General features: G+C 42.4%; 1 protein-coding gene across 1 annotated transcript in view; it reads right to left on the bottom strand.

The window, feature by feature from the left end:
- Positions 1–25206, bottom strand: part of LOC142657627 (serine/threonine-protein kinase TNNI3K) — a 227442-nt gene that overhangs the window by 80635 nt on the left and 121601 nt on the right. The window contains exon 22 of the mRNA XM_075832842.1: positions 20535–20667. Within this exon, the coding sequence (XP_075688957.1) occupies positions 20535–20667 (133 nt within the window). The remainder of the gene's footprint in view (positions 1–20534; positions 20668–25206) is intronic.

Genomic DNA, 25206 nt, shown 5'->3' with positions numbered 1-25206 from the left:
TCCGTCAACATAGCGGTGTGAGGGCTTATTTTTTGTGGACGTATAACTTTTTTACTTTTTACTTGTTTTTTTTTTACTTTTTACCAAGTGGGCGTAGTAAAGAGAAGTGTATGACGCTGACCGATCAGTGACCAATCAGGGTCATACACTTCTCTCCATTCATGTTCAGCTGTACTCACAGCACAGGGTGATCTCGCGAGATCACGCTGTGCTGTCACTCCCCCAGTAACTTTACCGGAGTGTCGGGAGAATGAAAAGACATCGCCTCCTGGCTGGAGGTGATGTCTTTTCATTCTCCCGACACCCCGGTAAAGTTAATGTGGGAGTAAGTGACGAGATCACGCTGTGCTGTGAGTAGAGCTGAACATGAATGGAGAGAAGTGTATGACGCTGATTGGTCACTGATTGGTCAGCGTCATACACTTCTCTTTACTATGCCCACTTGGTGAAAAGTAAAAAAAACGCCCACTTGGGCATTAAGAACAAATTTGCATAACTCTTAAAATGCTCATAACTTTGTCAAAAATAAGTGGATTTTTAAAAAAAAACCAACACATTATCTACATTAAAGCGTCTATTAGATTAGGTAGAAGATAGGGCAGTTATAAACTGGTGACAGAGCCTCTTTAAGCATCAATAAATACTTTAGTTCTCCTCTTAATATATCTATTGAGCATATAAATTATCGATTTTGTTACATTTTTTATATGATTTTAACATTGTCACATTTATTATATGTATAACACTTGTATGTCATTTTATTACGATCAATTTTAAAAGTTTTACCAACCGCAAGCAGAGGAACGGGACTTTACCACTCCCACTTTGAACCATCACCTTTGACCCAGAAGGATTTCCTTTCAATGGATTTCAATGGATACAAAAGGAAAACATTTGTTTGTTTGATTAATAAGCCTGATGAAGACCTAGGTTGAAACGCGTAGCAATTCTTTTTATTAGTGTTTGTTATATCTCAAGTTCGTTCAGAATAAATAAGAAAAAATAAACCCATTCTCCATTATCGTGATTGTGCAAATTATACTACTATACAGTGCCCACATAATACTGCCATTCAGTGCCCATATAATGCCACCATACAATGCCTAAGTAGTGGAGAGGTTAATGGTAAAGTCCCCGGCGGTCTAGAACAGTGCAGGTTTGCGTCCGCCAGTCTAAAGATGCTCCTGGGGGTCCTGGGCAATTTCCCAACCGATATAACCAACCCTGGGCCAGCATTAGGAACACGGCACGTTTTTTTATTTTACCATGGGACCCTCCTAGATAATTATATCCTCTGCACCCCCCAGCTGCAAAATTAGGGCGCATCCATTACCAATTCGGCCTGCTCCGAGACAAGGCACCATCATCACCACCGCGCACTACTCAATCCTGCATCCCTGTAATGTTTCTGTATACAATCTCTACACGCAAAATTTTTTGGTCTGTCTTCAAGTCCGTTTTCAGCTGCCACATCGAAAACGACCGTCCAGCGAATCACCCTCAGATAACGAGATGTAAAGGTTGCCGGGCAACTGTGACTGGATCTCTATCTGACGTACGAAATCAGAAATATTTTCTAGGTCATCGCAGTTGGGTTGTTTACTCAGTATGAGCCGGCTACCGGCGCTGATACATGTGTCATATATATATATATATATATCCCCCTTTATCTCATTACAAATTAACAAACTAATATTTTTATGTATATCCTGCTATTTACACTAGGGTGACACGGCGTCATCCACAAGTCCAGGTAAGATGACTGCGACTTGTGCCACAACTTCAGTGTTTCCAGATGGGAAATTAATTTACAAGCAGCATCCCAATCTCATTTCCCTTTCTAGGACACAGATAATTTCACAGGCCCCGACATGTCTGTGTTAGTAAATACTCGAATTCCCCTATAAAGCAACAATTCTGGAGCATGTTTTATTAGAATGGTCGTTCCTCTGTTATTCCTCCTGGAAATGTATGAATAAGTTGATACCTGGGCTTTACCATTCCTCTTGTCAATGGTGTAGTCTGATTCTGTAAGCACTGATTGGACAGTGTCGGTTACGATCCCACATTGTGTCGGCTGCAGCACGCTCATGTGCGGTATTACCGGCAGAATCAAGCCGCCCTTGGTCACTACAAGTGAGCGGGCCTTCAGCTGCATGCGGATGCTGCTATGTGGGATTGTACCCTTAGATTGTGTAGGGACAGGCCCCATTAACAAGGTGAATGGTAATACCCAGTTGCAAAGGATATAAGACTACACAGGGCCTCAGTGGTATGTATGCTATTGGCAGCATCTTTACCTGATGCAATAAAGTCTGCTTCAACAGTACAAAGCAATGCTGCAGGTGACGGGTCTCTTGTAGCATAGGCCTTAGGATTTCACACGCCCGTTTCGGTTTTGCGGACCACAAAACACAGATCTTAGTGGCTTCCGTGTGCTGTCTGTTTGTTTTTTGTGGACCCACACACAATAATGGGTGAGATGGACAAGAATAGGACCTGTTCTATAACGTGCAGTACGGACACACGCAGACACAAAAAAAAAGTGGATGTGTGCATGGCCCCATAGAAATGAATGCTTCAGTATGCGGTCTGCAAAAAAACGAAACAGACACTGAAGAAAACAGCGGCCGTGTGCACGAGCCCTTAGAGGGAGCTGAACTTCAGCAATTTTGCCTTGAGTGCCTCGTGGCTCCACTGGGAGCGCTGCAGATTTTAATGATATTTCCCTGACACCAAACCCTCAGTCAGATATAATATTCTTAGGAACTAGTCTTGTAAGAGAATAAAAAAAATCTCATTATGTGACGCATAGTCTTGAAGCTGCCACTGTGATGAAGGAGATCTGTAGACTGACAATAAGATTAATCAACAGGTCATGTTCCACAACCATGAATAACAGGCCCCTTAATAAGACAACCCTTAAAGGGGTATTTCCATCTCGGACATTTATGGCATCTCCACAGGACGTACCTCTGGGGCCGCACCTATCTCTAGTACTAGACCTCCTGACCCCCATTCTACCTTCTCCCGCTGTCACGACTTTCTGGCCACTGAGTTACGAGGTGCCTGGGAGTGCAGGAACAGCTGAGCTCGCTGAGCTAAGCTGTATCCGTAGCTCCTGAGTCCTATTATGGGAATACCCCTTCAAGGACATCAGCCAATTACAGCCCTGGAAGCAAACAGTTAGTGGCTATGATAGTGAATGCTGTGCCCGCGTCATCACAGCCAGCCAGTGGCAACGGGCGAGATCGGCGATAACTCTGATCTCGCCCATTTAACCCCTTACATGCCACGGTCAATAGTGGCCCGGCATCTAAGTGATGTAAACAAATGGAGGGGGCTCCTTTTTGTCCTTCAATTGCCAACCCTCGTAATGCGATGACAGGGGCAAACGGTTAAATATGGGCAGTCAGGGCTGTCGTATGTAGACGCATATTAGGCGGCCGTGCCTTGGGCATGACAAAATCGATATCTGTTCGCTTTTCACTAACAGGTTACTACAGGACATCGCTGAAGCCACCAGTGACTTTACCATTAACCCCTTCATTATTTAGACATTATATGACGGTATTATTTAAACACTGAATGGCAGTATTATGTGGGCACTATATGGTAGTTTTATTTGGGTACAATATTGAGCTATTATTTGGCATTGCATTTGGGTACAAATTGCATATGTGTTTGTGTTCTACAAATGTGTAATATTTTTTATTTATTTGTTAATTACGCTAATTAGGAGGAAAAACTACTTAAATTCTTGCCCCATTTTCTATTAAAAAAAAAAAGGGGGTTGAAGTGGCCCCAATTTTTACAGCAACACAACGTCCCGACTATATACTTATATAAATATATACTATATTTTATATTTCTCAGACTGTACCAGGCATTGTGAGTGTTAGTAATTAATCCCCCAAAAAAATACAACGTGAATACTTCAGAAATATCGAAATTTTTCCTTTAAGGTGGTGTCATTCCAACTGTTTTAATTAACTCAATGACAACTAAGTTATCCAACGTCTTCTTTGCACTAAAAATTAACTATGCAGAGAAAATGGCTAACGACTCTTCATTTGCATCTATTAGGAAGCGATAAACATGCAAGACGTCTGTAACGAGAACGGGGAGCACTCGCTGACAAGACCCTATAACCAGCATAGCCGTGGTGAACAGTAGAGAAGGCTATACAAGCATATATGCTGATATATTTATAACCCGCAATCGCTTAATCCATCAGATTATGTCATTTCATTGTTAGACTTATCACACAGGGCGTATACGCTCCGTTAAAAGCACACAGTGTATACGCCCTGGTGCCCGCAGGCAATTCTGGCTGAAAAACCGCACAAAATTGTGCTGCGGTTTCTCGTCTGTAAATGTCCGCCGTGATAAACTGCGCCTAAAATGAAAAAGATTCATACTTCGGTAGCCATGGCGACGCGTCCCTCTGCTTCATCCCATGTGACCGCTGCATTCTGTGATTGGCTGCAGCGATCACATGAGATGAAACGTCATCCCAGGAGGCCAGCCTGGCTGAAAGATCACAAAATTCTGGCATAAGGCCTCATGCACACGGCCGTGCCCGTAATCACGGCAGCATTTTCATGTTGTGCCTCCATACAAAGTATAGGAGCTCGGCCCGCAAAATCCGAAAAGTAGGACATGCTCCATAATTCCCGGCATGGTTCTACGGCACGGACACCTATCCGTAGCGATACGGAAATGTGTCCACGGCCAATAGAACCGTGCGGGTCCGTAATTGCGGACCGTATTGCGATTCACGAGTTTTTTTTACTGTCGTGTGTATGGGGACTGAGCATGAGATAATTTTTTTTCTGAGTTGCGATTTTTGCGGCGGAATCGCCGTTACAAAAATCGTAGCATCTGCTGTTTGTTGCAGGTTTTACCTCCCTATTGAATTCAATGGGAAAAACCCGCAACAAAAACACAGCGATTATGCAAATACAATTGATATGTTGCGGATTGAAAAAACGCATCGCATGTCAATTTGAGCGTTTTTTCCCGCGTATTATTTACGCAGCGTGTGGATGAGGTTTGTTCAAATCTCATCCACTTTGCTGCTACTGTGTTATGCTGAGGATTTTCCGCTACGAAATCTGTTAAGGAAAATCTGCAGTATTTACGCCTAGTGTGAACTTGCCCTAATACTGAGTGTAACAAAGTATCTATAAACAACACGGCTATCATAGGAGGATCTCTCTGGACCCAGTATTCTTCCACCTCACTAACTGCACTGCTTGCAAAGATAAAGGGATCTACCGTGGAGACAGACCTCTTTAAAGGGGTCGTCCACTTTGCCATTATATTTCTGTTAAAGGGTCCCCCCGGTGATAAGCTGATAATGTGATGTCCTGCTGCTGAAACCCCAACAATCAGCTGTAATCTATGGGGGAACCTGGCAGCAGTAAGTGTTCAATTTTCCTGCAGCGCCACCACAGGGGAAATGAAGCATTACACAGCTCCTTGATATCAAGGAGCTGTGTGGACATACCAGGTTCTCCAGAGTGAGAGACAGTCTTTGTAACTGATTTCCTCTCTGGATAGTGCACGTCGGAGGAGGTATATGTGTCGCAAGATACTACTGACGTCTACCTCAGATAGGAGCCCCCGATGTATGCCACTGTATAGGCATAGAGCGGCATATATCACCTATTTACTCGCGTCAAAACAAAGAACTATACCGCACAGTATTTGTTTGGCAATATACCCAAAAATTGCGTAGTCGACTGCGCTATTTAATACATGCCAAAGGATACTCATGGCGTCGGGTCAATAAGGCCCTATGGATCCATTTTGCATATGCAACTTTTCCTGATAAATATACCAAATGTACACGGTAAACTTGGGGCGATTCAGCTTAATACACGAGTGATTCTCTGTAGAAAACAGGATCATCAGGTGCAATAAGTGCTCAAAATCAAGGGTCGGGGTGCTGGTCTAAAGCATGTGCTATATGTTTAATTACTGTGCTATGTGGTCACAGCTTGAGCTCCTTTAGGCACAAAATTGTGGCCAAGTGGTGCTTCTTAGCCAATCAGGCTTCAAGCACCCGCTGATCATCTTATAGATGGGGATATTTAAAGGGATTTGTCCTATTGACAGATCCTTTTTAATTAGTATTACATTCCCTTATATAATTTATCTTTATATTCTTCGAGCTCCCCCTCAGTGTATTTTGCAGGCAACTTAAAGGGTAACTAAATTCATAGTGACATGTCAGTAGTTTTGGTCCGAGGGGGTCTGAGCATTGGGACCCACCACCGATCACTAAAACTAAGAAGAAGCGCTCGGGTGAGTGCTGTGCCGCTTAGTTTCCAATTGGCTTTTTTTGGAAAGCGGTGTACGGACTCAATAGAAAGTCTATTTGCCCGTACACCGCTCCGAGAAATGGCAATCAGAAACGAAGCGCAAGAGTGCTCATCCGAGTGCTACTGCCGCTTCGTTTTAGCGATCGTGGGGCTCTCAGTATTCGGACCCCCACTGATCAAAACATTTGACATGTCACTATGACATATCAAAAAAAAAAAAAAATTTAAAGTTTAGTTACCCTTTAAGTTCATATTGTCTACAAACCATGTGGAGCACCCTATTATTGGATGTGGAATCCTATGCACAACGCCGCCCCATTGGATGTGATATAGACATTATATATATATATATACACACATATAAAAGCTTGTTTTAAAACCATCTCAATAGGAAGCATGAAAAGATTAATAAATAAACCATATAAATTTCAGGACTAAAAACAAGGGGAAAAGGTACAGGAATAACAAACATTGTCATTTATATGCTATCGGTGTACTAAGCGGGAGGCTTAGAGGGGAGATTATATAGTAGTTCGAAATAGTCTTTAAATGAGGGGAAAGACCTTTGATCTTTTTTTTTTTTTTTTATAAATTGCCATACAAACAGAAAATGTATTATTAATGTTCCATTAAACCACCAAATCCATCAATGCAAAATAAGACTCACTAAAAGCTTTCAATTACTTCAGCTAAATTAGTATGATATAAATATAGCGGCTCCATCGATAGCTGTCATGAGATAGTAATGTTAATTAGTAAGATATAAGATACACCACACATTTGCTCTTAATTGCCCCTTCGCTATTTGTCCGTGAGTGATTCCCAGCAAGGGCCCATTACAAGTTCACTGTGACCTCGCCATGATGTATCTGATGGTTTGTATAATGAAACATTTATTACAGACATAAAATTCACATCAAAGGGAAATATCATGTTGGATAATATACATTGCATATAGTATGGATTATAACTGCACTGGTTCGCTGAGGGGGGGGGGGCTAGATGGACAGTTACTGTAAGACATAGGACCCAAGGTACCGTAATAACTGCCTACAAATATCAAAACTTTAAAGCTCTTATAGGGGATCAGATCGAAAATATCCTTCCCCACCTGACTCATATACTGCACCAACAATAGTAAATAATAAGGCCCCATGCACATGAACGTGTTTTTGCAGCCGCAATTCCCCCGAAAATCTACGGGAGAATTGCAGCCCCATTCTTTTCTATGGGGCCATGCACACGACCATAGTTTTTGCGGTCCTTGCGCGGCCCGGGAGCCCGGACCGCAGAAAGAACGGGCATGTCTTATTACGGCCCTGTTCTGCAGTCCGGGCTCATTGAAAACAATGGCGACGGCCATGTGCATGTCCCGCGATTTGCGGGCGGCCTGCGGCTGACAGTCCGCAGCCGGCCGACCCGAAAATCGCGGCCGTGCACATGGCTACGGTCGTGTGCATGAGGCCTAATAGTAATAAAATTTGTGTACGGGCTTTATAGACTTTCTATTGAGCCTCTACACCAACGGCTCGGCTTTCCGAGAAAAGCTGATCCCCAGCGCTTCTGCTACTTAGTTTTAGCGATCGGTGGGGTTCTCAGTGCTCGGACCCCGACCAATCAAAACCTCTGACATGTCACAAGTTTTTGGAATGTTTAGTTACTCTTTACCTTTGATGGCTTTTTTTTTTTCTTACTAAAACAATGTATTCTAGTGTTTAATGCAACTTTGTAATGGTTTTTTATTAAAATTATTTTTGACTTTTTGAGATACAGCTTCTATGTATCCCTATACAAGAAGCTGTATCTTGCACTGAAACCTGAATCCGTCAGGTCAGCTGGACTGACGGCTTCGGTGACAGCGGCTTCTACATGTTTCTCACACGCATGATCCACCTGTTATCGATCACATCTAAGTTATGAACTTGGATGTGATTGATTACATCTGGATAGGATCCGCTGTCACCGAAGCAGTCAGTCCCGCTGACCTGACGGATTTGGGTTTCAGGGCAAGATACAGCTTCTATGTATCCACGATACATAGAAGCTGTATCAAAAAGTAAATTGAAAAAAAAATTAAAACATTGTTTTAGTTTAAAAAATAGTCTACAAAGGTCTACATACCCTTCAATGTAAGTGACAAGGGTTTGATGTTCATTGTTGTTACCCAAAGGCCACATTTTCTGTCACTAAGTGTTGGTTTCAGTAATTACAATGAGAAACCTTTTTTTTGTTTGCTCCACTGATTTCTGCAGACATTGTAAATCTCTTAGTACTACCCTGCCAGGACCTTCCTCCTCAATGACATTACCACTTTTTGTTATGGGGTTGTGGCCATTCTCGCTGTTGTCTCATTGCACATTTCTTGATGCAACAAATTGGAAAATGGGGCGTGGCAAGGGGAGGGCCCTCAAATGATTGACAGGGGCATATGTGAAGAGGGGAGGAGAACCGAGGGGAGGAGAGCCCAGGGAACGGGGTCATGTAATTACATAGGCTTGAAATGCAAGAAAGAAGATCGGGAGACCAAGGCTGCAGCTCCATCAGATATTATGTTTGACACACAGTTGCAAAACATGTGGATTCTAAGCAATGTGAACATTTTATTGTTGGCTGGAGTAACGCTTTGAAGAAAGGTGGCGCACATTTGGAAAAATGATCACACCAAACTTCAGCCCCTGAAAAAAAAAATAGGGGCTTAAGTGGTGATGGAGCACCCGCAATATACGCAACCAGTACTTCTGCAAAGCATGAGAGCATGGAGATCCAGTGTAGTCACCTCTTGAAGCGGAGCCTGTTGCCGGGCAACCACCCAAGCTCAATCCAGGTCTGCCTAAAAGGCAGAATAAGAGGTTATTTTTTTTTTAAGGAAGGTTTTCCCCAATGAACATTGAATCCTCAATGTCTGATCGGGGGACCTCCATAATCTTGAGAATGAAAAGTATGAGGGCCGCTTGGCTCCTTCCCGATACAGTGCCGACCTGACACTACTGTATGTGGTGAAGTGCAACACAGCCCCATTCAAGTGAATAAGGCCCGGCTGTGTTACACTTCCTACAGAGTCTGGTTGGGAGTGGTGCTTTTTTTGAGGGGAAAGGGGCCGTTGTTTTTAACCGAGAGACATACCACGTTTGTCCTCAGGATAGGTGAGGACCCGGAAATAGGACTAAGGCTGGGTTCACACAGAGTTTTTTGCAGGCGGAATATCTGCCTCAAAATTCCATTTGGAATTTTGAGGCAGATTTTGCTCTGCCTGCATGCAGATTTTCGCTGCGTTTTTCGCCTGCGGCCATTGAGTGCCGCGGGCAAAAAACGCAGCGAAATACGCTTTCTCTGCCTCCCATTGATGTCAATGGGAGGTCAGAGACGTAAACGCCCGAAGATAGGGCATTTAGAAAAAAATGCCTTCGACTCCCATTGAAATCAATGGGAGGCATTTTTGGCCATTTTTACGACCCGCTTTCCGACGCGGTTTCCGCGTCAAAAAACTCTGTGTGAACTAGGACTAACACTGATCAGACATTGCTGGTAAATCTTTAGGCTAGCAATGTTATTAGTGCAGATAGTGGTGCTGCTATAGAGGTTGCAGCAGCCGGACCCAAACTAAACTTTAACACCAGGGCCAATAGCGCTTTAACTACACCCCTGGGCGCAAACATTTCAGATCCCTTATATAATCAGAAGGGCCAGAAATAAGAATTTTTCTCCTACAGTATCTGCATTAGCCCAGCTGAGGTTGAGGGTCCTGTATGCAGAAATTGTGTGTGCTTTTGTCAGGTCCGCATTTCACACCGAATAACCACCTCTGTAAATTGAAAGCTGAAGGCATGCCTGGAGAGAAGTACACCACACAAATGTCTGAGGTACAGCTTCAATGTCAGCCAGGAGGGACTGAACTTTTATTCAGAACAAAGAAACACACACAGAGAAGACACATGCCCCTCCCTATAGATGTGTGACTTGCTTGAATTCCATTGGCTCTTCTGCTGTAACTTTTGCTATACATTCTTCTGCACACTCCTCTTTGCATTCCAGGGGGCGGTGTCTTCCATAGGTGTGTCCGACATGAACAAAGAACTTGTTATATATATCAGTATATTACACAAAGAACTGAAATGTATATACATATGTGTGAGGATAATATTTTTCAGACAATATACATAGTAATGATCCCTGACAGTCCCCCCTAAAAATATTATTACTCTATCCCTGAGTCTTGCCTAGCAACCTACCACTGACCACTCGAACCAGGCGGGTAGGGGTTTTGGATTTCTTCACCAGCTTGAGACGAGCTACTCCTGATGAGCAACCCCCCTTTGTACCTGGACTTCCAAGGTGTCGGAGTGGTCCTAACTTTCCCTATTCTCCTCTGGATACAGGATGGTTGTCTTGATATAATCTACAAACCGTTGCTGGTTGTAATATATATATATATTAATCCGGTCTACATTTTTATTAACAGTAATAATTGTCGCACTGTCACTTAGTGTCCTAATGGGACTTTACCCCTGCAGACATGACAGGTCATGGGCAGCACAGTGACCTTCACCTCACACCTTCACATAAAACTCCTCAGATTGTAATTTGCAGCACCGCGGCATATTTACACACATTATAATTATAAACCTCAGACATTATAAACAATAGGGCCTCAGCTAATAACATAATGCTATCACCAATCTCATGCTATCACCCTCAGGTCTCGGGTCCCATCAGTTCATTGCCAGTCCTGTACACCATCGTCTTCTTCTTCTCCTGTCTTCTGCTCTTCACTGACTGTCACCCTCAGGGTAACCCACACAATTGTGGAGTCAGACTACGTTGGTGTCCAGTGGGGGAGTTATTATTACCCCCTCCTGGTCACTTACTTATCAAAACACTTGATCCTGCTGACGGATTCACTCAGGTCTTTGGTCTTTACTTTGCTGATGTCATCAGGACTTGGTTTGGTCCTTCTCATCTGTCCGACACCATCTCCTTTAGTTTACGTCATCAGGCTGTACATAGCACCGCATGTTGTGAGCCTGGGGTGAGATCCCACGTAGGCGGATTAGTGGAGTTGTATTGTGACTATCAAACCCTCCGCATCTGTACTCTTCCTCTGGCAAGTTACTCGTCTGGGCGGCCGCTTAGAATTGTGACACTGCCGTCAGTTCATGATAAACGCGTTGTACTGGCTCAGGCTGTGCCTGCCGCATCTCAGTGATGGAGTTCATCATATTAAAAGTCTTCTAGTTCATGTCTACTGGCACTTGCTGGGGCCCCCAACTCTTGTCAATTGTTAAAATAAATACTAACCTGGTGATAACATCATCCGCGTACACTATAAACGTTGTTCTAAGTACATACAATAATGTCAGGCCCCTAAATGACATCAAACACCTTTATATAAGGAAAAACTTCTCTGTTACAATGGACAGGGCACCTAGAAGATGTGTAACTTACTGGGTACATTTCATTTGCACTTGGTGATACCCTTTCAGCAGGATTTGTACCTTGATCTCAGCTGATTGCCTGGAACATCTCCACCTCACAGAAAGATACACAGATTCCACATGTTTATCTGACAAGCGTCTTAAACCTATTTTTCTTACTCTAACCTGGTTCGTTCTACCTGGGAAGGCCTCTCAAGGTCGGTTCTCTTCGTGGGAGGCGGGTATGATAAGGGTGGCACCGGTCTGCCAGGACTGTTCTGTAGGCAAATCAAACAGCTCTAACAGAATTTAGCAGCGACAGCTGTAAAACCTGGGACATACCAATTAGATCTTACCAAATCGATCCTTGCAGTCTTGGGGCATATGTGAGGTCATACACCATCAAAACAAGTGCCATCAAGAGTGAATTGGGTGCCACCGTTCACCTTCCTTTATCCGTCCACATTCTGTTAGAATCTGGTTCTCCCGCCTTCCGCTCCCAGTTGGACACTTCCTGTGGAGAACAAGCTTTTTCATTGCATAAACATTAATTGATCTTAATCAGATAATTCAATTGAAGAAAAACATTAACAAATAGCATCTTTACATCAAACGTTCACACTGGTCAGTAACTAAAACTTACAAATTGATTCTTCTTCTTTATATACATATCTATACATACACATATACACTGCACGGAATTCTCTGCTCTAAAATTTCCCTTTCACAACAAAAATAAAAATAAACAAATAAAAATGTTTTCTAATGGGAATATTCCACTTCTGTACCTTTTATCTGACGCATGACTCTAATAGTCCAATGCTAAGGCTGGTCCAGAACTTTACATAAAACTTAACCTCAATATTTAATATTCCCACAACACTTCTTAAATACAATTATTAAACAAACTAACTTTGGGATAACATCTGGAGAACTGCTGATATCTTATTGTACAAACATCAGGTCAATACCTGGGATACCATTGTTCCCCTGTCACTTACACACAACGTCTGTAGTGGGGAAAATACAGGCCGGGCTTCAGGCCCCCCTGAGAATAGGTCTACACATACGAGCACCGCGTCATACACTTCTACCTCCGGTAGTTGTATGTTCTGCAGTCGCTGGGACTGTTAATCTGGCCGGGCTGCACTTTTCACAGGTACCTTTGCTGTTTTACCTATGTCATGCCGTGCGCACATCATGCCGGCTGCTACAAACCTAGTGGTGGCATTATTGTATCCAGGGACAAGCCAATTTACTGACACCTGGCTGCACATATCCTTGTTGTCAGGTCTGTCTTCTCTCGCTCTCTCAATTGGCTTACCCGATGATCCAATAAAGTTCCTACTACCAATGGGCCCATAATTGTGGGCGATGCCAAAAGCGTACCTAGAGTCAGTGTAAATGTCGGCCGTCTTACCTTCTGCCAGGTTACAAGCCTCAGCGAGCACCTCCAGCTCCGCTCCTTGAGATGAACAAGAAGGTGAGAGTGGTTTCTGGATGATTTACCTGGTGCTTCGTATCCCGGCTTGTACATACTGTATAATAAAATATCTCTTTATTACAAATTTACATTAAAAACCCATGTCACATATAGATAGAACATCTCAAAGGGGTGGCGTCTTCATTCTCTAAAATAAAACCAAATGTTATACACTTCTCCACACTCATCTGATAATCACGAGCACTTTGAGAATCTCACTTTTATCAGGTTCTGCAAATACTTGATTAATACAAAAACAAATAAAAAGAAAACATTCCTAAAAACTTTACATCAAATTAACAATGTCCAGACAATTTTTGTTTTGCCTTCTCCCACATCTAAATCCATAAAGACTCGTGTGAGTGACGTCACCTCTGCCTCCTGTGTAACTTTGCTGGAGGGGGATGGTCTCTTACACATTTTTAGATCTCCTGAAACCAAATTAATTAACTCAAAACAAACCAAAATTGTACCTGATCAGTTCCTTCACCCTTCCCCCCTTTGTGGACTCTGCGAGAGTGATGTAGCAGAGTTCAAAACGACATCTCAACATAACACTAATTTAACCCTCTGTAATGTACAACAGCCTGAAACAAAAAATGACTTTTTCCTGACGAAAATACATTTGATCTTTACAATGACATAACTCATGTGTGAAATCAAAAATAAAACAATTGTAGTTAGTTATTCAATAAAACAGAAAATATTATCTCTGATAACATTAATTACTGCAAACCAATAAACTGTATATAAAAATAGGGAACGGTGGGGGCACATACATTTTCAAAACCCCGTGTCTCACAGTATCTAAAGTTTAATACATCTGAATTAACATCAAAACACATGAAATCTGATCACATCAGAACACATAAATATCGTAACTTTTATCAACAACAGCGCATGCGCAAAAGAGAAGAAATTTATTTCGGTTTGTACACATTACATATATATATATATCAGCAGTGCATATTGAAATCCCTTTGTCTCATCAGCCCTGCAGACTGCACCCAGTCAGCCCCCCCTCCTCCTCCCAAACACAGCACACTACAGGGGAGAGGGAGGGGGGTCACACAGCTTCTCGCAACTTCTCACAGCTTCTCACAATCTTAACACTTTCAATGCCGGCAAAACAACATACGTATCTGCAATCATTCATCACACCATTGTATAGGAATTATCTACGTATCAAACACATCTTTAACCGTACAATTTGTCGGCCACCATCTCTATATTATGATGACGTGTTGTTTCATCAGTGAACTAGACTGGAACTTCTGTAAATAGAAAAAACACTACAAATGACAAAATTAACAAGGTGATTATTTCATACTGATTTGGTTGGGCCGGGCGTGGCCACATCAGGGGCAGGGGGGGGGGCAGCCTCTCCCATTGGAAACACAGTGCGCAGCTGTGAAGGGGGGGGGTGGTTTCCCACCAACAATGAGGACACACTCAACATGAGGTACGGACGCCATTACCGGGCGTCGGCTGGTCGTGTTTTCTAATACATACAACATACAATATCTTTCTTATTCCTAACTTCCTCTTCTGCAAATCCCTCTAAAGCACTTTCCATCAACTTACTACCTTCCAACTTCCCTTTGTTCTCCAGAATACCTTTTGCCCAATCTGCGGCTTGGAGCCGCCCTCCTCTATGGATCCCACACACTTCCATCAATTTCTTCATTTTACGCACGATCCTGGAGATTTGAATATGGACCGTAAACCATCCATTCTAACAGTCTATATTATACACGTAATTTATATAACAATTTTCGATCTGCAACTCTTGGTCTGGCAGGAAATAATATAATTTCACAGTCTCCAACGCTAAGTCTCGCCGAAATAGTATCATCTCTAGTCTGCAATGTATTTATTATTACATCTCGCTAGAATTATAAAAATCTTTAATTAGACTCTCAAAAATATTCAATTAGACTCTCTGGCCTCGCTGGAAATATTAAAAATTCCACAGTCTGCAGCTCTCTGGTCGTGTTATATAACTTTATTTATTTAGACTCTCTGGCCTCGCTGGAAATATTAAAAATTCCACAGTCTGCAGCTCTCTGGTCGTGTTATATAACTTTATTTATTTAGACTCTCTGGCCTCGCTGGAAATATTAAAAATTCCACAGTCTGCAGCTCTCTGGTCGTGTTATATAACTTTATCCAGTCCCTAATTACCCAGAGGATGGTTAGTCGGGCGCGACTAGGGTCTCACAGGTTTCCAACCTCACAGCGGAAAATATCACCTCTGTCGCCTGAGATAATCCAGGAAATCAACAAAAGGGTTCTACAGATCGCTACAAGACTGCCCACTAACACAGATAAGACGAAGATTTATAAAATCAATTCGCTTACCGTGTTATTGCGGAGGTGATCAAATTCCTTCAGTGGGCAACTTTGAGTCCTCTGTTTCACCCTGTGATTGTCGACTGTCCGGATTTTGATTTTTCCTCGAGTGAGGTCCCGGCTTCGGCACCAAATGTCAGGTCCGCATTTCACACCGAATAACCACCTCTGTAAATTGAAAGCTGAAGGCATGCCTGGAGAGAAGTACACCACACAAATGTCTGAGGTACAGCTTCAATGTCAGCCAGGAGGGACTGAACTTTTATTCAGAACAAAGAAACACACACAGAGAAGACACATGCCCCTCCCTATAGATGTGTGACTTGCTTGAATTCCATTGGCTCTTCTGCTGTAACTTTTGCTATACATTCTTCTGCACACTCCTCTTTGCATTCCAGGGGGCGGTGTCTTCCATAGGTGTGTCCGACATGAACAAAGAACTTGTTATATATATCAGTATATTACACAAAGAACTGAAATGTATATACATATGTGTGAGGATAATATTTTTCAGACAATATACATAGTAATGATCCCTGACACTTTAGTATATGCATGGTGTACAGCTGTACTTCTTTAATCACTTCGTAACCACCCAGTTATTTATTCTCTTTCTTCCTCTGAGATCGATAGATTTGTAAACTGAGCGACGTCTCCCTGTGATCAGATAATATTGCTCTAGAGTTTACTCTCATATAAGTTCATTTGCTAATTGGTGCCATCCTTTTATCTGGGAGAAAGTGCTCTGCGTGTCATCCGAGACTTTGATCATTAAACTATTTTTTTTTCGCTTTCACGTCCTGATTTCAACCGGCAACATTGCCCCCCCCCCCCCCCCCCTTGCCAAATATAGAATTTTTACTTCCCATCTATAAAAATTAGGAACAGCCTCCGAAAACCACGTTGCCGAACTTAGCAAACAGCTCGCTGGATAAAATCAATCGGTATGTGCAACGTGAAGAATTTGTATTTGTATTTTTTTTTTTCTTATATGCAAATTTGTCCTAAAATTCATTTTCAGATGAAGGTTTGAAAAATGTGCGGTGGTCTCATCCAGCATCTCTATTTAGCCTTTACTTTGAAGCCTTGACCTTCTTTTTCTCATAATAATCGGAGTTCAACAAATATTCTTTAGATGCTGTTAAACTCAAATACTTAAAATTGAAGATGGGAGAAGGCTGCGGGGGAGGGGGGTGTACGTGCGTCAGGAATACAAAAATATTCGTTTGTCTCAACCCATGCTGGATTATGAAAGGTAAGAAAAAAAAATTGGTGCAGAAATCTTCTCTATATTACATAAGGAATCTAATTTATTAGCTGCCAGGGTTGGTCTATATTGAATCAAATATCAATCATCCATTGAATTATGGAAACGCTACCTACTAAATCAAAGTCACCAAATAGGAATGAAATACAAAATGTATTCATGTGACTGCATCACGAAATCTCATCCAAGCGGAATTAAACCTGTGGATACTGAAGGTTTATCACTTGTGAGATTGTCAGGAAAGGTCAAATACGAGCGGAGAGGCGTTACCGGGCGAATGAGCGAGAGAACGACCATAAAACCCGTGAAAGAGTTCAAGGATAATATTATTTGGGTAATGAGCGATCGTTACATCAAATTCTTTTGGATTAAATATGGAATTTATATCTTTGATTGCCCGACACATTAGACTCCGCCCATCAATCAGGCCCCGCCTTAAATCCAGTTTCAGCAAATTGATGTTATTCATTATGCAATAAAAAAAAATTCTGATATGCTTTCTGTATCAATTTATCAGGGTTTGCAAGATCTCTGCTTGCTGTCACTCAAAGGGAAACTTCAATGTTTACTTCCAGTGGATACAAATCTGTCCTGGTCATGTGATAGACAAATCGGTGCACGGCTCGTTACAGTATAGTTAACAGAGCTGGGTCTTGTAACGAGCCGTGCACCTGTGTGTCCATCACGTGACCAGCACAGATTTGTATCCACTGGAAGTAAACATTGAAGGTTCCCTTTGAGTGACAGCAAGCAGAGATCTTGAAAACGGTGAGAAATTGATACAGAAAGTAAATTGGAAACTTGTATAACTTATTATACAAAAAAAAAGTAACATTTACTTGAATTGGAATACCATTTAAAATGTGTGCACGTTCTAAGGCCCTATGCACACAACCGTGCAGTATTTACGGTCAGTAAAGACTGCACGGACGGGCCGTGGACATTTCCGGACTGTGCTCACAGTAATAAGTATAGGAGCGCGGTCCGTAAATGTGAATAGGACATGTTCTATTTTTTGCGGCTTATTTCTACGGCCCGGTCACACACACGTAAATATACGGGAAGGTGTCCGTGGCCGATAGAAATGAATGTGTCAGTATTTTATCCGCAATTACGTAACTGTAATTGCAGATAAAATCTACGGTCGTGTGCATGGGGCCTTAAAATAAAATAGAGATTGCAATGCTGAGATGGATATTCATATGTACATTTTCATTTACCGGACTCCTTTCGCTGCAGGATTGCCGTGTGACTACTTTACTATAGATAAATACGGCCCCAGTTGAATACTTAGGCTGGGTTCACACGAGGTCATTACGTCCGTAATGGATGGAACGTATTTCGGCCGCAAGTCCCGGACTGAACACACTGCAGGGAGCCGGGCTCCTAGCATCATAGTTATGTACGACGCTAGGAGTCCCTGCCTCTCCGTGGAACTACTGCCCCGTACTGAAAACATGATTACAGTACGGGACAGTTGTCCTGCATAGGTCCAAAACTATGCTGATTAATTTGATTATATGTCGGTACAGGGGAGCTCTGTTTTCTAGCCTGATAAATTATATAATTCTGACTGAATGTTGCCACCAGTAGAGGGAGCTAACATTTATACAGCTTAGTATTGAACTCAATGGGAGCTACATAAACCTGTATACAGTTAGCGCCACCCAGTGGCGACTAATCAAACCAGTAATCTTCTAAACCTCCTTAAATCTTACTTTCATTAAACGCTATGTTTTTAGCATGGCTGATATGAAGAGAACAAGGCAGTCACTGGTAAATTTTTGTCCGGTACTAGCAATATAGTAAGTTTACAGGATCAAATAATCTAATATGGCTTCTTCATAGGGTAACTTCAGGACAATCAATGCATCGCCAGTCAGGGACCAAGATTCCCTAGCGACCCCCTAGTTCAATCCGTCTCAGTTATGTACAGAGCTAAAGCAGTGCTCCAGTGTGACTGCACTGTCAAATAGCACCATCGATCTCAGCTTCCAATGTGTATTTGTATTGAGAATAAAAGAGTTGTAGCTTCTTGTGAACTGCAGTTCCACTCTCTATATACCTGTTCAGCTCTTCCTCATATTAAACTTTAAGAAAGTGTCTTAACATCTTAGACGATCCATCTTAAAAATAAAACGCAATATGTAAATAGCAGCGTGGGTGTATGTGATTAAGCACAGAAATTGTAGGTTAAAATGTGATAAGTATATAATTATGACTGAGCGCCAATCAGCCCTCCATTGCTTCAAATTCATGGAAAAAACTGATCTTTTTTTTTTTAATAAGTATAAATATGTATGCAAATTTCTATCATCCAAAATATTGATATTGTGCTGGTCTGTAAAGCATGCGGTCGCTCATTTACATCTTCTCAAAAATGACAGCTTAATGCTTATAGGATTTGAGAGCACAAGTAAAGCTAAAAACAACAATCCCTTCATATATTATCCATAGGGTGGAACATCGCGCAGGAGATTTCGAGCTAAGAACATGACAGATTTTAAAATATTGATCAGGTTTCCTGATATTTTGGTCCCTGCAAAGAATATTTTTTGGCAGATTCCCACACTCTAATTGTCTTCGTTATACATACAGGAAAGCCGGCTTCTCTAACCCCAACGATCATCTGTAAGCCGGGTCTAGTCATACATGTCCCCTGCAACGGCCACGGCATGGTAAGGGTATGTTCACACGCAGTGTTTTCAGATGTAATTTGGCCGTTTTACGCCTCGAATTACGCCTGAAAAAATGCCCCTAATACGCCTACAAACATCTGCCCATTGATTGCAATGGGTTTCACGATGTTCTGTTCCCACGAGGTGTCATTTTACGCGTCGCTGTCAAAATACGGCGCGTAAAAAGACGCCCGCGAAAAAGAAGTGCATGTCACTTCCTGGGACGTTTTTGGAGCCGTTTTTCATTGACTACATTGAAAAACAGCTCCAATAACAGCCGTAAAATACGCCGCGAAAAACACGAGTTGCTACAAAAACTTCTGAAAATCAGGAGCTATTTTCGCCTGAAAACAGCTCCGTATTTTCAGAAGTTTTTGGTCACTGCGTGTGAACATACCCTAAGGTCATGTTCACACACAGAGTCAAAAACGTATCAAAATACAGAGCTGTTTTCAAGAGAAAACAGCTCCTGATTTTCAGACGTTTTTTGTGCCACTACCGATTTTCGCTGCGGTTTTCGCTGCGTTTTTTACGGCTGTTTTTGGAGTTTTTTTCAATAAAGTCTATGGAAAACGGCTCCAAAAACGTCCCAAGAAGTGTCCTGCACTTCTTTTTCGCGGCCGTTTTTTTTTGCGTAAAAAAACGCAGTGAAAAACGCTCAGTTCTGAAAAACGCTCAGTTCTGCTTCCGTTTTTTTGGCCGTTTTTCGGGCGTTTATGGCCCGAAAAACGGCCGAAAATAGGCCGTGTGAACATACCCTAAGTGGAGCATTTTATGACGACCATTCAAATGAATGGCCAACCGTGTAATGGAGCGGCAGCACAGGAGCTGCTCTTATATAGCGTCTCTTTATTCCAGCTTATGCGATGGACCTCCTCTACGATATCCATATGCCATTTAACAAGGTTGTTCTCTCACTCAAATTTGCAATCAAAGTTACATTTTAATTTTGGGGTGAGGTACCCCTTTAATGTCAGTATAAAAAAAACAAAAAAAACACTTCAAACGACCTACCTGGTTTTAGATGAGCAAAAGGGATTTCTCCAGTGAGAAGCTCCCAGAGACATAAAGCGTAGCTGAACACGTCCGCCTTGATGGTATATCGGGTGGATTGACTGAACACCTCCGGAGCCATCCATCGAAGGTTCTAAAGATAGAACAAGAAATAATTTTCCACATTTCCATAGATTATTAAAGGGGTTCTCCACAATCTATACTTGTCAGAAGGGTCCTTTGACAATAAGATGATCACAGTGTCCTGCTGCTGGGACCCCCAGCGATCAGCTGTAATCTGTGAGTAAACCTGGCAGTAAGTGTTCATTTTCCCTGCAGCACCCCCACAGGGGAAATTAAGTATTACACAGTGACCATTCATATCAATGTGCTGTCTGTGTAATGTAATGACTCAACTCTGGCCAAGAAATGAGGATCCTGAATAAAGGACCCCTCTCTTAACTCAGAATTTCCTAACAGGGTGTATGACAATTGTTTCTAAACTGGACAACCCCCTTAAAAATGTGATCATAATATCTCTCAATGATCAATGTTTGTGACCATCATTAGTGTAGCCTTCTTCTTGGTGAACGGCGTTTCCTACCTGCTCTCACTCTCAAGTGCCCACTTCGTTGTTAGCATTAAAGGGCCAGCAGTGACGGGTACAAGAAATCTCTCTCTCTAGCATCTGGGTAACAAAGTACCAATACAAAGTACCGATTCTAAAAAAAAATGTGTTCCAAATTGTCTCCTCCGTTTCTTAACCTATTTTTTCCTGTTCTCGGACCCCCGGTCATGGCTGCCATTCAATTATTTTTTTATTGTTTACTGTTCCTGTGTCATAGTTCCAGCTTGATCACCCATCAGATGTTGCTTTAGTAGATTATTCTGGGTGCTGCGACCTGAACACTCCTTCTAGTGCAGTCCAGAATAACTTCGGGGTGAAGAAGGGATCATCGTTTAGATCACTCCCTGGTTTTGTCCTACATAGGACTTCTGATTTTACAGGACTGCTAGAGGCCGGATTCATTCACAAAGCCTTATTTATCAAAACTGTATAACAAAAAAAAAAATGGCCTTGTTGCCCATAGCAACCAATCACAGTGCAGCTTTCATTTTTCCACAGCAGTTTACGAAATGGAAGCTGAGCTCTCATTGGTTGCTATAGACAACAAGGACATTTAGTTTTGATAAATCAGGCCCACAGTGTTTTGGTCATGTTTTTGTGGTGGGAGCAGCGGGCTGCAGCTGTCAAGGGTATTTTTAAAAATATATATAGTCCATTAAGCATATACTTGTCGCCCTAATGTGGACACAGTAAAGCTGCCCTTTCACATAAGATAATTGTCGGCCACGATTGTACGCAAACGATAGTTCACAATGACCCACGTCACTGTGCTGTCTGCTGAGAATTTGATCTGTCAGGTTGAATCGGCTGGAAATAGAAGTGTATGGTATGATCAAACAAACTCGGTCGGTCATTTTCCACTTTGAACAAGAGCACTACGTTGTTGTTTTTTTTTAAACTCTCCCTAATCGGCCACTTTAGTCTGGCATGTTGCTGGTGAGATTGTTTGTACAGACGATCAGACGGACAATTGATTAGCCACATTCTGGCTGATTAAAATCTTATGTGTATGGCCAACTTAAAGTGTAGCTAAACGTTTGACAAACTTCTGACATGTCATAGTGACATGTCAGAAGTTTGGATTGGTGGGGGAATGAGCACTGAGACCCCCACCAATCACTAGAACGAAGCAGCTGAAGCGTTCGTGTGAGTGCTCAGCCGCTTCGTGTCTGTTTGGCTTTTTCCGGAAAGCCGATGTATCAGAGTACGGGCTCATAAACTTTCTATTGAGTCCGCACACCGATATTTATTTCCGGAGAAAGCTGAACAGACACGAAGCGGCTGAGCGCTCACACGAGAGCTTCAGCTGCTTCGTTCTAGCGATTGGTGGGGGTCTCAATGCTCGAACCCCCACCAATACAAACTTCTGACATGTCACTATGACATGTCAGAAGTTTGTCAAACGTTTAACTACACTTTAAAGGGGTTTTCCCATCTTAGACATTTATGGCATATCCAGAGGATATACTGTAAATATCTGATATATGCGGGTCCCAGCTCTGGGACCTGCACCTATTTTGAGAACGGGAATTTCGCCCGCTGCGGCGGCCGTTAGCCGCAGAATCCAGGCAGGGACTAGTGGAGAGAGCGTGTGGCTCGTTCCATTCTGTTCAATGGCATTTCTGGAAACAAAGAAGCAAGTGCTCGGCTCTTTCCATAACTCCCATTGAACAGAATGGAGAGAGCCGTGCGACCCTCTCTCCACTAGTCCTCGTCTGCTGCGGCCAGAGGCCGCGGCACCAGGCGAAACGGGGGTTGAGATACCTCCGTTCTCAATATAGATGCGGGTCCCATAACCCGCATCTATCAGACATTTATGGCATGTACCGTGACTATGCCATAAATGTCTGAGATGGGAAGACCCCTTTAAGGCCAAGATCACACACACACACACACACAGTTTTGATGCAATTTTTGGTGATGCCAGAAGTGGATCCAAAAGAAAAACTATAACTAAGACTGATACATCTCCGTTCTTTCGTGTCCACTTTTGTGTTTGGCTTAAAAAAACTGAGCCAAAAACTGCTACGAAAGCTGCATAAGAACTGTGTGTGTGATTCTGGTCTAAAGGCGGCGAATCTTAAAAAAACCAAAACCTTAAATGACTAGGGTGGGGTTGTGACAACCATTGATAGAAAATGGCTGTCCCTTTTTGATGAGAAGATCACAGGGGGTCCTAGTGCTGGGGATCAGGTGAAATTTAGCATTACCGAGCTCCTTTTGAAATCAATAGGTGGCTGGACCAACTTAGAAATCCCACTAATGGGCTGACCAAAGTGGGCAATCCCTTTAATTCAGTATAGTAGCTCAGCAGGTCTTATAAACCACTGATAAACCAAAAAAGCGGTAGAGGAATTATGCGCTATGAGTGGTGTTTAATGCTGCCCGTTAGCTGCCGTTTGTGCTGCTTTTTCCATATACACATATTATTACTACATTAAATCACTTTGCAAACACTTACTCACATCTTCACCCCGTCTGCGTTCTCAGAACTATTCGCATAGAATTTAAGGACGTGTTTACTTCGCAGCTGGGAATGTAAGACTCTTGACAAAACACGATCCTACTTAGCTGGCAGTTGTACCTGAAATCCCCAGTTTATTGGGCCAAATATGGGATTGCATGGATTAGCATCCTAAAGAAACCTTCCTCCTTATCATTATTCATGTGCTTGTCATTAGCGTCTACCAATAATTATAATTTTGTATGGTAGCAGCTGCTATGGCAACAGACAATTACAATACGGCTTGTCTCTTGGACAGAATGAGATTTGTCGAAAAAGCAGGACGTGAAACGACACTGACAAAATCTCCTAACACGAGGCTTAGACTGTAGGCACTAAACTGCTAAGGAATTCAGGGAATGTGTTTTATCCTAAACTATAGAAATCTTTGGTGCCTTTTTTTTTTTTTTTAAATAAAATGTATGTATTTTGGGATACTATTCACTTTTGTAATAGTCTTTAATTAAAACTTTTGCTCCGCTTTAGCGCTGCATCTTCTATGTATCCTCTGTACATAGAATGCTGCTCTGACGGCTCGGCTGACAGCGGCTCCGGTGTGCCTCCGACACCTCATCTAACCCTAAAACTGAAAAAGTCTAAAGTTGATCATTGTCTTGTAATGAAACGTGCTATGTCACAGGAGAAATGTAGAAGATGTAAACAAATCTTTTACCACTAGGTGGCGTGGTGAAAGACAATCAGGATCCTATTTGAACCAGATCATCATGGTAAAATCGAGCAAATAAAGAAACTTATGTCAGAAATATTTCCCAATATTTACTAGGTATAGTTAGGGTAATGAGGTCATGGGTTATGTTAACAGGAGTGTATGAGAATAGAAAAACCTTTATTTTTTTTCCCCAAAACAGCTCAAATCTTATACATAGGTTCTGTCTAGTATTGCAGCTTTTGCGTTATTCACTCGAGTGCTGCAATACTAGACACAGCCTGTTGACGACAGCCTAAGGGTATGTTCACACGGCCTATTTACGGACGTAATTCGGGCGTTTTTGCCCCGAATTACGCCCGAAAATAGCGCCTCAATAGCGCTGACAAACATCTGCCCATTGAAAGCAATGGGCAGACGTTTGTCTGTTCACACGAGGCGTATATTTACGCGCCGCTGTCAAATGACGGCGCGTAAATAGACGCCCGCGTAGAAGAAGTGACCTGTCACTTCTTTGGCCGTAATTGGAGCCGCTATTCATTGACTCCAATGAATAGCAGCGCTAATTACGGCCGTAATTGACGCGGCGTTCAAGCGCCTGCACATGCCGGTACGGCTGAAATTACGGGGATGTTTTCAGGCTGAAACATCCCCGTAATTTCAGCCGTTACGGACCCCCGCCGTGTGAACATACCCTAAGTAGGGCACTCTTTTTCTAGAAGAACTTAAAGAGGCTCTGTCACCAGATTTTGCAACCCCTATCTGCTATTGCAGCAGATCGGCGCTGCAATGTAGATTACAGTAACGTTTTTATTTTTTTAAAAACGAGCATTTTTGGCCAAGTAATGACCATTTTTGTATTTATGCAAATGAGGCTTGCAAAAGTCCAAGTGGG

This window comes from Rhinoderma darwinii, chromosome 7, assembly GCF_050947455.1.
Source record: "Rhinoderma darwinii isolate aRhiDar2 chromosome 7, aRhiDar2.hap1, whole genome shotgun sequence".
Lineage (NCBI taxonomy): Eukaryota > Metazoa > Chordata > Amphibia > Anura > Rhinodermatidae > Rhinoderma > Rhinoderma darwinii.
Note: the sequence above shows the minus strand (reverse complement) of the source record. Positions and strands in the feature narration are given on the sequence as shown.